The 15,993-nt window shown below is 40.9% G+C and overlaps 4 protein-coding genes across 4 annotated transcripts in view; 2 read left to right on the top strand and 2 right to left on the bottom strand.

Annotated features, from left to right (window-relative positions):
• The window catches only part of LOC140312735 (endothelial PAS domain-containing protein 1-like), a 486,153-nt gene that overhangs the window by 413,316 nt on the left and 56,844 nt on the right, over nt 1-15,993 (bottom strand). The window lies entirely within an intron of this gene.
• Nucleotides 1-15,993, top strand: part of LOC140312732 (NLR family CARD domain-containing protein 3-like) — a 329,873-nt gene that overhangs the window by 59,496 nt on the left and 254,384 nt on the right. The window lies entirely within an intron of this gene.
• Nucleotides 1,750-4,969, top strand: LOC140313438 (uncharacterized). The gene is made up of 4 exons (XM_072391534.1): nt 1,750-1,930; nt 2,354-2,979; nt 4,297-4,314; nt 4,961-4,969. The coding sequence occupies exons 1-4, from the start codon at nt 1,750-1,752 to the stop codon at nt 4,967-4,969; spliced, it is 834 nt and encodes a 277-aa protein (XP_072247635.1).
• LOC140312729 (solute carrier family 22 member 7-like) lies at nt 4,794-11,555 on the bottom strand. The gene is made up of 10 exons (XM_072390519.1): nt 11,049-11,555; nt 9,329-9,432; nt 8,966-9,120; nt 8,655-8,823; nt 8,211-8,331; nt 7,983-8,092; nt 7,674-7,888; nt 7,225-7,333; nt 5,647-5,853; nt 4,794-5,257 (listed from the first exon to the last, which is right to left on the bottom strand). The coding sequence occupies exons 1-10, from the start codon at nt 11,427-11,429 to the stop codon at nt 5,182-5,184; spliced, it is 1,647 nt and encodes a 548-aa protein (XP_072246620.1). The 5' UTR covers nt 11,430-11,555; the 3' UTR covers nt 4,794-5,181.

Below are 15,993 nucleotides of genomic sequence, written 5' to 3' on the forward strand. Positions count from 1 at the left end.
CTGGTCCAACAATGACAAAAAAAAAGTGATTTTGTGGATATTCTTAGTGGTATTTTGGAGCTTTTAATAAACATGAATAACAGTGTTTAGTCTATTTGAGCTTCATGAAGCATAAATCAGGTCGCAGGACTCCAGGGTTCGGTCAGTGATTGTGGTGAAGCAGAGGTGGACGATGGAGACTTCAGACAAGCCGCGATGGACTGGTAACCCGTCCATGCTGTACTCCCCCCTCACCTGGAGACAGCTGGGATCAGATCCAGCTCCCCTGCCAACCTCAATAAGGTAAAGTGGGTTTGGAAAATGGATGAATAAATCACTGGCTTCTTGTTTTTTTTTTCATCCTAACAAAAATTAAACATGAAATCTAAAAACTCAAAACTGAATGTCTGTGATGGATTTTAAAATAAATGCTCCACTCATCAAGCATTCCCCTTTTAGATGACAACAAGACAGATGGCAAACAGATGGTTTAAAGCAAAGCTGCAGGAGCCAGGGCATCCTGTCTGTTTGATCTCCACTGTAGCTCACAGACAAACCTGGAAAAGAACCAAAAATGTATTTCCTATGACGCATGTTTTTACACCCGAGTCGCTAGAGAATTGCCTCAAATGCCAAGTTTAGATCTTCCCGATGATATCACAGTGATATAATCTGGGTTAGTTTCTTTAGCTTTGACAACGCTTCTCAAAGGCTTCCAGAAGATGTAAAACACGTAAAAGCAATGTACTACACCTTTAAAATGAAGGCAATTGACTGCGGAGCCACACAAATGCACGGGATTAAAGTCTAGATAAAAGCTGCTGCAACATATTGACATAAGTTTTTCATGCAAATTCTCACTTCCTCCATTATCACCAACACAGAGTGATCCATGTAAACCAATAGAGAATATTGAGCACATCCAGGCTTCATTCAAAGCAGCCAGCTGAACTCTGGAGATAAAGAGACTGCAGCAGTAACTGGCTTCCTGGAAATGACACAGACTGTCACGCAAAGACTGGACGCAATCATACACAAACCTGGAATCACAAATGTTCTTCAGGTCTGGGAAAAAAGATGCCGTAACAAGGTTTTTAATTAGTTTTGATAGAAATAAGCTGCAGAAAGAAGTCACTACTGAGGTGTTGTTGGTGGACTCAGCATTGTTGGAAGGTAAGAGATGGTGGAAGTTGATATAGCTGTTGCAGTTGATGAGTAAGATATGAGTAAACTGAACAAAAGACACAACAAAACTATCTTGCTGTAACTAGTGTTAAATTTTAGTTCAATTGACGCAAACCTTTGAAAGTTTCTCTGCTTCCTGGGCACCGAAGGAAACATTTCACTCCTTATCAGCTGACCTGTGTGTATAGCCACACATATTAGCAACAAAAATGCACATATTTCCTAAAAAACTGCATTTGGCCTCGTACAGATTATAACTTTTCTGAGTTGGAAAGAACCTCTGAGGGAGATGAACATGATTGACACATGATGCTGAAACTGAAAACAACGAGTGCCCAATTAAATGGACAGAAGCTCAATGCAGAGTAAAGACAGACTCACTCATCTGTCTGCATCTGAGACAAAACATATCACATGAAAATCTTGTTTAAAGGATTCACAGGTGGACAAATTCTGCTGAGTTTTTCTGTTCATTCCAGATCATTTCTACCTGATGTATTCCTAACATCAGCTGAGAGACATCCTCTGAGGACTTTGGTGGTATCTAAACAGCTGAGGACATAAATAGCCACTGTGTGGCCTCTTATGGCTGACAATAACACTGTGACAACTGTCCCTGACCTCATCAACATTAATGGAAACCTCACAGGCAACAACACCACAACTGGCCATGTCCAGGTAGCCAAGGTGATCCACTGGCTGACATTCTGCATCGGGCTGCCCGCCATCGGACTGGCTATTTACACCCTCAAGAATCTGTCCAAAGGTTCCACTTTACTCATTTTATCCTATCACTGATGTGTCTTCTGATTAAAGTGTTTCACACCTGAGGAATGTGTGGTTTGAGTTTCCAGTTGAGATGTGGTTTTAAGGTTTCCAGATCAAGTCTTCTCACAGACCTGTAGACATGTGCTGCTAACTGGTTTGTGAGAACTGTCCAAGGCTAAAACATCTGAGGATATTCTTTACCCAGTACTCATGTATAGCTTTTGCTTATGCCCATATTCTTACTTTTTTTTTTTGGTTTTGTGTCTTTGTTGGGGTCTAATCGCCCTGCTTGTGTGTCGCATCACTCAGTTTTTTATCAATGGAAATTGTACACTTAGTACCTCTGAGGTTGTAGTATTAATCGACAGTTTTTTGTTATATTCCAGGATCAGTCATTTCCACTCCTGTGTTCTTTGCCTAGGTGGGGCTAAAATTCCCATGCACGTCTGGTTCCTCCTGGTGTCTGACATCATCAGTTTCTTTGGCCGTCCCAGTGTGGATCAGAGCATGGAAAATGACGCAGTCATCTCCTCCAGTGCCACAGACTTCATTTTCTATTTTGGTGTCGTTTCCAACATCACTCTCATGCTGTTCATAGCCCAGGAGCGCCATCTCCTGGTCGCCTATCCTCAGTGTCTTGGCTGCTGCAGCAGCATCAAGCAGTCTCATGTAGTGACCTTGCTGGTTTGGACCGCTCCATTCGGCATCCTCGCCCTCGCCGTGCTGCATTACAACCTGTGGTTCGCAGTGTCTCTTCTTGCACCTTTCCCCTTCCTCCTCTTCTTTGCTGCGGATGCTTTTAGGTCTTTGCACTGCTCACGATCCAATCCTCCGAGTCAAGAGAGGAGGAGGGCGGTGTGGGGGATCATTGCAATCTGGGCCAACTACACCCTCCTCTACGCCCCCTTTGTCCTCAGCGTCCTCCTGGAGGCTTTGTCCTTTAAGGACACGGTACTCTACCTGGAACTGGTGTCACACCTGCTGCTCTACCTCAGCCCTCTGGTGGACCCCTTCCTTTATATATTTATGACCAAAGGACTAAAAGAGGTGCTGCAAGCATTGCCATGTTGTCAAAACTCAAAACAGAAAAAGAACATGAGGCCAACTGTGGATACTGTGGCTGAAACTGTAGAGACAAGACTTTAAACACACAATTTTCCAACAATCTGGTTTGGAACAACTTAAACCCACAAAAAGACGAGTTCATTCAAAGGCACTTTACTCTCATACTTTGAATGAAATGAAAAGATGCTACTCTTTAGTAAATGAATTGAATTCCAATTGGCTTGAATTGGACTATATTATTCAAGTGCCTTGAGATGACAATTGTTGTAATTTGGCGCTATATAAATAAAATTGAATTGAATTTAGGGAATCTGTTACCATAAACCTATCTTAACTAAAGCTTAATACATAAGGAGGCTTGGCCTTCATAGCATGTATTTACATTGATAAGTTCACATCAGTAGATTCAGTAACCTGAATCGACAAAAGACCACTGGAATGAAGTGTGGTGTCAGCTCAGCAGGTTTGTTTTTGTAAAACAGCCCCCTCAGTAACTACTCATTTACCTTTTTTCAGTAGAAATAAAACCACCAAGCCTCTAACCTTTGTTGTCAGTTTCCACTTTGAGTTATGGGCTCATTAGTAAGGTCTCGACATAAATGGGGGCTCATCTGGGATCTTTTGAGCAAATATCTTTCCCCCTTTTTTTCCCCCGTCATTTATGTTCTGGATACTTAACTTGATTGATGACTGACTGAGCAAACTCCATTGAAGCACTTTGTTCTGTAATTATTCATAGCAGGCTTGTGTTTACGCTTGATGGTACAGTTTGGATGGTATCCCTGGTCAACTCTTGATCCACTCAGTTTACAACTCACCTCTGTAGCTCTGTGGCAGTAAATGAAGAGGCGAACAGACCTTTAATCCACAGGTATGCCTCCTCTGGGTGTGGACAATCAGGACAAATAAGTCAATGAGGCTCATACACCACCCAAAGACTTTTGTACCTTTGCAAGGCCAGTGGGGATGCCAAGAGATGTGTCAGCTCTGTTATTGTGAAAAAATATCTGAATTTCATGTAAAATTTCAAATAAAGGGTTAAATCGTCCTCTTACTTTTGATAAATCACAAATTAGATGTTCAGAATTGCCAGAATGCTTCAAAGAGTGGTTATAGTCATCACATAAAATTAAATTCCACAAAAGTGAGTCAAAGGTTTCCAGGAGCACCCTGTGTGAAGATTAAAAGGGCTGTTGCACAATTTATATTCAAAGATTTGTGAGGCAGGAGGTGGAAGGGACACTAATACATCATAAGCATGTGGAAAAAGCATGCCTATAACATGTTTTCTTATGACAGCTGGCCAGCATATCCAAGGTAACTATTTTTCCTTTTATTCTGATTCAGAAACTTTGATATTTGACACCCTGAAATGTTTGATAGTAATAAAATGCACATACACACCCTTCCTCTGTAGCTTGTTCTCAAACATCATATAAAAATGCAGATATTGTGTGAATTTGTCTAAATTCTTACATGAGTAAGAACATGAAAATCCAGTAGACCTGATGTGTCAGCTGACATATGTTTTCCTCTGAAAGGGATATATCACCATAAACAGCTTCAGGTGATTTTATATACATTTTGCTCATATTAATCAGATTTTTGTCATAAGAATTAAGTCACCATTGACTGAAATTGTAGCCGAATAATGACCAGTGTAATATCTTCAGTTTGTACATTATAAGTAAATTACCTTTAATATTTGATTCTGAATTAAAGTTATAAACCAAACACAAAACAAAGCTTTTGATCAGAATCTTTTATACATAAAAATATAAAAAACACGAGGCAGTTTTTACATGAGAATCATGTTCTTATTTCCATAAGACAGTTAAGAAAAAGAATATGTTACAGGTAACGCTGGACAGTACCAGTGGAGCAGGTAAAACGCCTTGAACTGAAAGTCAGGGACGCGATTCCAGGGAAATAAGACACCGGACACGTGACTGCTCTCTTCCAGTTCGTCTGAGGTTATGAGCGGAAACCGGAGCCACCGTCCCACAGTGCCACCCACTGGTCAAAGGTGCTCCTAACAGGTGTCGATCCTGGTCTTACTGACTGTTTAGGGAACAGGCAGCTATAAATCAGGTCAATAATCCCATACAAACAAACAATTAACCTGTGACAACACCCAGCGGGTGTCATAAATAAAACAATGTCGTTTCACTCGCTGCATCACTGTTATATACTTGTAGTGCTCTTTGACTCCAGAAAAACACCTGAAGAGTCTTTGGTGTGGGAGGAGACGGCCTTTCTTCTGAAATGGAACAAAATGATACAACAGTGATTTGGGTCATTTCACTGGTACACCAAGCAGAAGCAGACCTTACCGTACAACACTAATCCACCTAAGAAGGACCTAATTAAATGTTTGATGACTTGTATAATATACATTGAAATGGTTGCTCGGTTTTAATTGCACTTTTTTCAGTACAGATGTATGATTTCAAAGCAAGATGTGCTGAGATATATGTGAAAGCATTAAATATCAGGTGGTGTTTATTCATTATTTTGTGGTATCTGGTGCTTCCAGTTTGTAACAAAGTCAAGGTGAGAAAAACCTGCTGCTGCATCCCAGAGACGCTCGACAAACTACCACCAAGTTCAGTTATGTGCTTTGGGCCTTTCATTGATGTATTCACAAACCTTGGCTTTTCTATGTCGTCGATTGTCTCCGGCAGCGTCGCGTTCAGAGTTTCTGGAAGCATTAGAGAGACCAGGCCAGAAGTGATGGCCACGGAGCAGATGATGATCTGAGGAAGAAAAGTCCAAACGTCCTCCAGCAGCAGGACCAGTGGAGCCACAGAAATGCCCAGACGGCTCACAAAGTTCGTGTAGCCCATACCGTTTTGCCTGGTAAAACATGCAGTAAATCAGTCAGATGAGTATTTCTCCTGAGATTCACCATGAACATCTCTGTCCACCTGCTGCAGGAAGGAAAGGTTCAGAAAAATTCTGACAATTCAGATCTTTTTCTTAGGTAAAAATACAAATGCACAAAGTATTATCGGCTAAATGTTCAAGCAAAAGCACTTGTTTAGTCCCGCTGACTCGTGTAATTGTGCATAATTTCACTAAATTATTACTACTGAAGAATTTCAAGTTTGCTTCTAAACTTAAACTCTGGGAACTTGTAAATGTTTAAAGCAGCATTTGCTATTTATTTGCAATGTTTTGTCTAAGCTGTTGACAAAATTATTCAACTTTTCAACCCAGGATAGCCCTGAAATAATAAGTTTAAAGATAAATAGATGTGCAGCATATTGTCTTTACAGCAAACGTCTTTAGCCACCCCGGATTTCTTTGTATTTTGCTTAAAGGAAACAAGACTTTCTTGTGATCTCATAAATCGTACTCGTTCATTTTCAGTCCTTGTACCCGACCATTTTCAGAGGAATGTGTTTGTTTGTTAAGACACTTAACTCTGACCTATGAATCATTTAAACAGTTAACAAAGGCTCCAAACTCAAGGGATGAACCAGTGTTGTGTCGACACAGAACAGACAACTTAGCAAAGAAGCCGTTTTAAACTGGATCTTTAGGCACTTTGTTACTAGCAGCCTGTCACAAAGACACAATTTGTTCCCATTTCTTTAGTTGCATCTATGAAAAACAGCAAAGAAAACACAGTTTGACAGACAGAAAATAGGATTTCTGCAGCAACAAGGTGATTCCCAAAGAGCTATTAGCTGAAAACTTGGCATATCTCAGCATGGTGTGCAGTGTGTCCTTAAAACATTTGAGGAAACTGGACAAGTGGAGGACAGCTTTCTGAAGGTCTTTCAGAGTTTTTCTTTGGACATTTTCTGCTTTTTCACTCATTTTCAGTCCAGTTTTTCTTTGTTAAGCCACTTAACTCTGAGCTATGAAGCATTCAGGCAGAAAAAAGGCTCCTAACTCAAGGGATGAACCAGTGTTGTGTCGACACATAACAGACAATTTAGCAAAGAAGCCATTTTAAACTGGATCTTTAGGCTCTTTGTCACAAAGACACATCATTTGTTCCCATTTCTTTGGTTGCATCTATGAAAAACAGCAAAGAAAACACAGTTTGACAGACAGAAAATAGGATTTCTGCAGCAACAAGGTGATTCCTAAAGAGCTATTAGCTGAAAACTTGTCCAAGGCAGATAAACTGTACGTCTCTTTCTTTCTCTGAAAATACTCGTGTGCATGTGCTGCTTCACATCATGTGAAGACAGAGAAATGAACTAAAACACCGACCTAATGACCGTGGGGTAAAGTTCGGTTGTGTAGAGGAAAATGGTTGTGAAGGAAGCTTCTGAAAGGCCTTTTCCAAGAATAGCAACAACAACACGGATATGCCACAGATCTGCGAAAGTAAAGAGAGAATTATGGGAAACGCTCAGTTAACACGAAAGAGAAAAAGAAAATGGTGGTTAACTGAATTTAATCACCTAACATCTGGCCGAATATTCAATAAAATGAAAGCTTGATCAAGTTCAGACAGAAAATACATGAATTTAATCATCAGATTTCCCATTTCCTCCCAGCAGCCAGACACCTGACTGGTTTCACCTGGTTTCAGACCTTTTCCACTGTAGGTTTCAGTCTGGAGTGACTGGTTCCAACACAAAATTTATGATGCAACTAACTAGGACATCATAACCCAGGTGAGGGGTTAACAAACTACTGGGAAATCTTAAAGAAACCTTTTGGAATGAAGATGTTTATAGCGATGCAGGTGCCTGTCAGTAGCAGAGTGCCCGCCTGACACTTCCTTCGCCCAAATTTGTTCACAACACAGTAAGTCATCAGCTTGGCAGGAACTTCTATGGCTGCGTAGATGAAGTGTGTAAGGTACATGTTCAGCCCAAATCCAGTGATGTTCAGACTGATTCCATAATATGTTGAGGCAACTCCATACCTGCAGAGTGCAAAGAAAGATACTGTTATGTAATTCACCCTGTGCTGATGATGATAATTGATTTTTTTCAGCATTTTTTTTAGATGATACCCACCAAACATATCCCGACAGCAAAGCTAATCGTCTCATCTTTGGGGTTTTTACGAGGTCGAGGTAAGTGTAGTTTTTGTCCTGCTTTTCCAGACTTTCTATGTTGGAAAGAGTCTGCACAGAGGAAACATTTGAGCTGACATTTGTTTTCTGTATTCTGGGATTGTGCAGACTGTTGCCCTCTAGTGGTAAATAAACTCTTACAAGATAAAAATGTTCTGGTCAAACTTACCTCCACTTTTAACTTGGACAGTTTTGGTTTCTTGTTGAACTTTGCACATTTATCAAGGTAAAACTGGGCTTTTTCCACTTTTCCATTAGCTAAAAGCCATCGAGCAGATTCAGGAATCCACCTACAATCAGAATCATTTAAAAGCAGTTCGCAGTTAGTTTATTTACAGGCTTAAGATCTCATTGTGGTGGTCTACCAGAGTGGGGTTTATAGTTTTAATATTTTTATCATACTTCTCCTTTTTGGTACATTCTTCCTGAAGTGTCTTTTCTAATCTGATTGATCCAAAATGGTGAAAAACAAGGCTGCTGCCACTTCTTCATTGGCGCATGACAAACTAACCACACTTGATGGTTAAGGCATTGTACAAATGTGTTTCCTGGTGATACGAGGTAAAGAAAAGTAAAGTCTTGGTCACTAACAGCATTGCACGCTGTTACTTACCACCAGGTCAAAACTGCAAGTCCTAATGGGGCTGTGACAGCCATGATCAGGCTCCGCCAGTCATTAATCAGAAAGGCAAAGCCAGCCAGCAGCATGTTGCCTGCAGACCAGGCAAGGCTGCCAATCACACCGATAAATGACCTGTGATCTGTGTCGACCCACTCGATGCCTGCAAGGCGAGGAAAAGTAATCACTGAAAGAGCATTTCACTTTGCCCGGTTTATCTTTTGCTGTACATTGGAGCTGTAGAAACAAGCTTTGAGCACAACATATCTTCAGCATCTATGGTGGTTTGGTCAATTTAAGCTTACTGAGAACTATGGAGTTAAGGCTGATTCCCGACAGACTGAAGCCTGTGAAAAATCTCAACACAGCAAACATTATGTAGGAGTTTGCAAAGATGCTGGAGAAACCAAACACAATCGTCATGAGGTATGAGGCCAGAAGAGTGTTCTTCCTCCCATACCTGGAAAAGAACAGCGAAAAGCAAAATGATGAATATTTGCAATTAATGGAATTGAAATATTTCCTTTTAAATGTGCAGCTTCAGGTATTTATTACATGATAGTGTTTCAAATTAAACTAAATCATCTTATTTGAATCATATTTGTGAAAAAAGGGGAAAGAAAGGCATCAAAATTCAGCAGAAACATGAATTTTTTGCATTTCAGTACTTGTCACAGAGGTATCCAAAAGCTACGGCCCCCATCATCACTCCAAAAAAGAATACTGTGCCTGTGGTTTTTGTCAGGCTCTTTCTATCACAAACCAGGTCCCACTGAAAGAGCAAATCACAGAGAAAACACGACTTACTGATGAAGCTCCTTCAGGATGCCAACGTGAATCACTGCTTTGAGTTTTCTAAGACTTTTGTTTATACAGCTGGGTCAAAGGTGAGAAACAGATGTTTTCTGACAAAGTAACTGCAGTAACTAAAGGAATTCTGACATGTAACATGTCCAGAAGCTACATTCTAGCATGAATCATGACATTTAATTAAAAAAAGAAGTAAAACGTGCTTGAGTAAATATGCAGAACTGCAAAAGTCTTGATCCAACTCTCATTTCTTTATGTTTAGACTTTCTTGTGGCTCAGCAATAGTTCTCCAGGCTTTCTGAAGGTCTTTCAAAGTTTTCTTCCCTCATTTTAAATACAGTCCTTCTAAACTGACCATTTTAGAGGAAAATTGGACGAACCAGTGTTGTGTCCACATATAACAGACAACTTAGTAAAGAACTCATTTTGAATGATATCTTTAGGCACTATGTGATGAACAGCCGCGTTTCTTTCCTTTAATTTTGTTTAATCTACAAACAAATGACTTGACAGACAGATTTCTGCAGCAACAAGGTGATTCCCAAAGAGCTATTAGCTGAAAACTTGGCATATCTCAGCATGGTGTGCAGTGTGTCCTTAAAACATTTGAGGAAACTGGACAAGTGGAGGACAAAAGAAGAAGTGTCAGGCCTAAAAAACTATCTACAGCAGATGAACAGGATCTGAAAGTGATGTCCTTAAGAAAGAGGAAAAAATCCAGCTGTGACCTGACAGGACCTGAGAGATGCATCTGGACCTTCAGCTGATCCATCTACTGTTGGCCCAAGCCTCATCAGAAATGGTCTCCATGGAAGGGTGGCTGTCAAGAAGCCGTTCTTAAGGAAGGGAAACAGGGAGAAAAGGCTGAGCTGTGCCAAATGACACAAGAAGTGGACTGAAAATCAGTGGCAACAGGTCTTATGGAGGGATGAATCCTCCCCAGAGCCCGGACCTCAACATTATTGAAGCAGTGTGGGATCATCTGACAGAGAACGGAACAAAAGGCAGCCCACATCCAAAGAAGAGCTTTGGGATGTCCTTCAAGAAGCCTGGAGAACTATTCCTGAAGACTCCTTAAAGAAATGACAGAAAGCTCGTCTCAGAGGGTTCAGGCTGAGTTGGAGGATAAAGGAGCTCAGACCAGAGATTCACTTTAAAACTTGTCAAAACTGAAAAATTGCTTTTGCACATATTTCATTACATTGTTGCACACATCTCCTGTTTTCAATATATATATTTAATAAAAATGGCTCAAGACTTTTACACATCACATCATCGCAGGAATAACTTTGATATTTCTTGGTCTTGTTTTTCTTTTCTTTTCTTTTCTTTTCTATTCTTTCTTTTCTTTAAGCACAAACACAGAGGAAATGTTTATACTTTTAATTAAACAAAATGATTAAATTGAATACTTCTTGCCATCTATACTGATCTTGCACTGACAAGTGAAAATGTCTCAGAACAGATTTGTCATTTTCTCAGATGTGAACATTTCTTATTAGGTAAATATCACACAGACTTCAATAAACTGCATAAATTCCTAACAACACACAGTGTTTCTAAAAGCCAGAATTGTACCTCAGTTGCCAGGGTGGAAACGAAGGTGGAATTGTCATAAATCCACCCACTGTTGCACTGAACAATGGGCAGGTCAGTGCTGCTGGAGCTGTTGGATAAGAGCTGAAACTGCAGCTCGGCAAACCTCTCACAGGATTTTGGACGTCCATCATCTCCAGCTGGAAGGCTGACCGTCCACCGCTGCTCCTGAGTTAAATTCCTGAAGAGTCCTCCATCGTCCAGTGAGCTGATGTCACAGTGGTGAGGAGGCACCACAGTGATGAAGCTGTTCAGTAAGAAGTGACAGGGAAGAACTATCCGAGGGGTGACCAGCAGAATGAGGATGACGATTTGGAAAAGCCCAAAGCCGTTGATTTCCTCCAGGATAGTCTCAAACTTCATCTTCACCTTTGTTTAGGGCTTCTAAAGTAACAAAAAATGATAATAAATAGTATAAACACTTTGGAGAATCTATCATGAATAAAAAAGATGATAAAAGATGGAGGCACTGTTAGTTACAGTACAGCAGAGTTCTCTGATCTCCATTTGGTGAGTGCAGCTGGATTTATGCTCTGCAGCCTTTTCTACCAAATCAACCTGATCATTAACTTCTGTGCCACCTTTAGACTCTGTAAAGTTGTGAAACAGCACAGGAATATCATGTAAAACAGGTTACAGGTTGGGCTCATCAGTACACTACATGTTCAATCGTGCACAGTTGTGTGTTTTAAAGGTGGATTTCATGACAGGAACCTTGAATTCTGCGAAGGTTACAATGATTCTAACAGGCTGAAATCTATCTCAAGGCAAAATAGTAAATTAATTGCAGACTTTACAACATGGGGAGAACACAGTGTCTGCTAAAGCAAACTGACTGCTCAGTCTGCGTCTCTTATGAAGGCTAATTGCAAAATGATCTGGTTTCACAATCTTGGCCTTGAAGAGAGTTACACATTTCTATAGCAAGGTTATACAGTATTGATGTGGAAATGTGGTTTTTATTAGTTATGATTAATTAGAGACCAGCACCATCATGAAGTTATGAAACAGCATTTGCTTTGCAAACGACCCAGATGGGACTCAAGCCCTTAATCCCTACGACTGATATCTTATCCTTTAGTTCCCGTAAACATATCTGCACTTTATTATCTACGGTCCGACAACTGCGTTATTGATTACTGTAACCAAACCAGGAAAAGGAGCACAGCAACGATAAGAGACACGGAGCAGTGTTTCCCGCGCACTCATAAAGGCTCAAACAAACCCATAAAATAACATCAGAAAGTAGTAGAGTTTTATTACGGTAAATGTGGGTCAACTCTGACGTCACTGACGCGACACACCTGGGAGACATGGCCGTGATTGTGGAGACGTTTTGGGGAGCTACGCTGATACAATGTGACTTGTTTGATAGTTTTGTAGCTCAGATATCCAGGTTTGTACCCCTGAAATAAAACATGGACTGTTTATGTCAGGACAAAAGTGGCCGAGGAGCGCGTGAACGGTGACTTCCTGCTGCCAGAGTTGCGTCAGGACGCAGGTGAGTCTGGTGCTGCAGGAGGAACAAACATCCTCATAAAACCATGTGTGGCTCTCACAGAATGTTTGATCTGATTGGACGTTTATTTTGTTGGTTTGCATCGTGTAATTTATGGGTTTGACTTGTAGAAGAGCGACAGCTGACGGAGAAAAAAGGTTCCCCACGTGCACAATGTACTGTTTTAACTTTTTTTTTGTAGAATGAAGAAGAAACTGCAGGTGCATGCAGCAGAATTTAACAACTCCTGGGTTTCTGGACAGAAAGCGTACATTTTAGGTAATATTTGCTGAATAGTAATAATTATGACCTTAGTCTTTAACGGTGTTTGCTGGTGTTGAACTAAAACCAGTCAACATCAGTCAGAGCCTGTGTTCTGTTTAGAAGAATATTTCTGTGCAGACCAGGTTTTATCAGGTGCCCGCTTGGGAGCCAAATCGCGTGCTAAAGTGGCGGCTTGGGAGCCAAATCGCGTGCTAAAGTGGCGGCTTGGGAGCCAAATCGCGTGCTAAAGTGGCGGCTTGGGAGCCAAATCGCGTGCTAAAGTGGCGGCTTGGGAGCCAAATCGCGTGCTAAAGTGGCGGCTTGGGAGCCAAATCGCGTGCTAAAGTGGCGGCTTGGGAGCCAAATCGCGTGCTAAAGTGGCCGCTTGGGAGCCAAAACGCGTGCTAAAGTGGCCGCTTGGGAGCCAAAACGCGTGCTAAAGTGGCCGCTTGGGAGCCAAAACGCGTGCTAAAGTGGCCGCTTGGGAGCCAAAACGCGTGCTAAAGTGGCCGCTTGGGAGCCAAAACGCGTGCTAAAGTGGCCGCTTGGGAGCCAAAACGCGTGCTAAAGTGGCCGCTTGGGAGCCAAAACGCGTGCTAAAGTGGCGGCTTGGGAGCCAAGAATAACTTGTACTTATCTTTAATATTTTAAAGCCATTTTTTTCCCTCTAACACCACATTTATTTTTGATTTGATTTTTATAAACAAAACGTACGAAGTGCTTCTAACATTTAAAACTTTGCTTTCAATAAACAAGTAAATACAAGTGGAGCTTTTTTAAATGTATGTAAATGTGAGAGCTATTCCCCTTTTTAGAATAATTTCAACAGTTCTAAATGACAACTTAAAAGTTTTGACTGCTTTTTACAAAAACTGCACTATTGGGACATTTTTGTTAAATTTTCTGAATTTTTACAAAAAAAAAGGTAGTTGTTGATGAGAAAATCACCAGTAAATTGGTCCTTTATGAACAAAATCCTCAGTTTCTTACAAAATAATTAAAAACTGCTCCACCCTGCTCAACGGCTGCATTTAAATGTGACTTTGCTCGTGTATTAGTGATAGCCTGCCAGCCATAAAATATACAGTAACAGTTGCTACGTTTAGGACGTTTAAGTGTTTAAATCTATACTGAAGTAACATGTTGTGTTTACTCCTACAGCACCTGCTACTGTTTCTTTGACATTTAATCTGCTTTATTCAAATACATCAACAGGAGTATGTTGGCGTAGATTTTCAGTCATGTAGGTCATGGGAATCTCTTGAATGAGGGCAACTGGACTTGTTTTGCTTGATTCGCTTGATTCTTGAATATGTTTCATTTCTCATCTGAAAGGCTTCTTCGTTTCTAAACTAGGAGAAGTTGGATGAGAGGTGAAATGTCTACAAGAATTACGAAAAAAGAAGTCCAGTTGCTCATATTCAAGCCCTGAGGAGTTTAACAGAAGTGGGACTTTGCTCATTTTCACATCCATCGTTTGTAGGGGCCAAGTGGAGTTCAGGGATTGGTTAAAATGTCTTATTTCATAAAACAAAGTGTCAGGAGATGAGGCTGGATGGAGGAGCTTGGGGATAATCTGCCATCTGATTTGTGGTCTGTGTTTACTGACTGGTTAGTGATTTATCTGAGTTCTGCTCACATCGAGAGTGCACAGCTGCAGTACACAGGTGTACCCACAAGATGGAGCTATACCTCCACCTTAAAGGGAACTGTTGGCTTTATTCTTTTCCATTATGAAAGGAAAACCTCGCTCTGTATCAGATGTCCCATTGTTATAGGCAACAGTTAAGCTTTAATTGTTTAAACTTTGGTCTGATAGAGGAAACTGAACTCCTCAAGACTAAACTATTTTATATGCAAGTTTTTAAAAAAAAAAGTGCATTTATTTCCCTCCCTGTAATAAGCTAAGCTAATTTAGCTAAGCTAAGTTATGCTGTTTGAGTTAAACCACACTTGTCTAATTGTTAACACTATATTTTTCCTTTGATTTCAACACATTACCAGTCAGGACTTTAGATGAGTCTTGTTCCTCGCAGCGCCTTTACTTTTCCTGCTGTTCACACATCCAAACTATAGACCTAAAATATTTTATTCAAATAAGGAAACTAAACAAATGAAAGTACGACTTTGCACACCGTTTCAGTCTCGTCTTCTGGAAAGGTTTCCAGTTTGCAGGAAACATTGTTAAACGTTACCTGGATAGTTTTACAGGAAACAGCCTGATTCAGCTACAGCGATAATCTGTATTCTGACTAAATCTTCTCAGATAAACTACGAGAAACCACGACTGAGTTTGGGACACGGACCTCAGTCCATTTGAAAGAGATCTCACAGGTTTTATCGGGTTTATACAATCTCAAACGCATGAAAGAAAGGCCAAGTTTCCCCTGCAGCAGAAGAGAACTTCTTTAGTTAGCAGCTTCTCAGATTAGAATCCACTTTGGTGAGAGTTCAAGCAGGCAGACCTCTCCAAATCAGCTGTTTTAGGGGGCTGTGTTCGTAGCTGGAATCGCCAAGTTGATGCCAACTAGTTTCTTTCCATTTTCGACGTATACAAACCCAAGGTCCTCATATGGTGACTGAAGGTGAAACAATCCACAGGACTGAGAGATGTTAGACTGTTTTGATTTAGCAAAACTTTGATTGTTTCGAGTTTGAAAGACATTACATCACATTAATCCATCTTGTCCCATAAAAAAGGGAAATGCACGGTTTCACTGTGTTTACCTGCTACATCAAAAACTGACGTCACAGGCCTGCCTCTGATGATTTGTGATGTGGGGACAAACCGCTTTGGCCCCTGCTTCATACCAGCTGCGTGGTTCATGCTTATTAATGAGATGTGGTTGTGTTGATGCCACCGACCCTTTGTTGCAGCACAGCTTCTGTCTGCAGCATCTTTTACCATCTTTTAGACCGGAGAGTTGGGCAGTTAACAGTCGGAGGACTTTTTAACCCTCAGAGGAAGAGAGAAGCGCTGAAAACTGTCTGGATCTGCTCTATTTAAACGCTGGCTCACACCAGCAGCGCGCTGAGGCAGTAGAGTCTGCACAGAGCATCAATCATCACATGTTGGGCTACAAATGCCCCCTCAGATCTAAGCAGCGTGTACACCCACCTCCTCGTATGGCTGATGCAGACACAACAGGGTTGTTCGAGTGCCAA

Source organism: Leuresthes tenuis, unplaced genomic scaffold, assembly GCF_036924035.1.
Source record: "Leuresthes tenuis unplaced genomic scaffold, fLeuTen1.0.hap1 SCAF_8, whole genome shotgun sequence".
Lineage (NCBI taxonomy): Eukaryota > Metazoa > Chordata > Actinopteri > Atheriniformes > Atherinopsidae > Leuresthes > Leuresthes tenuis.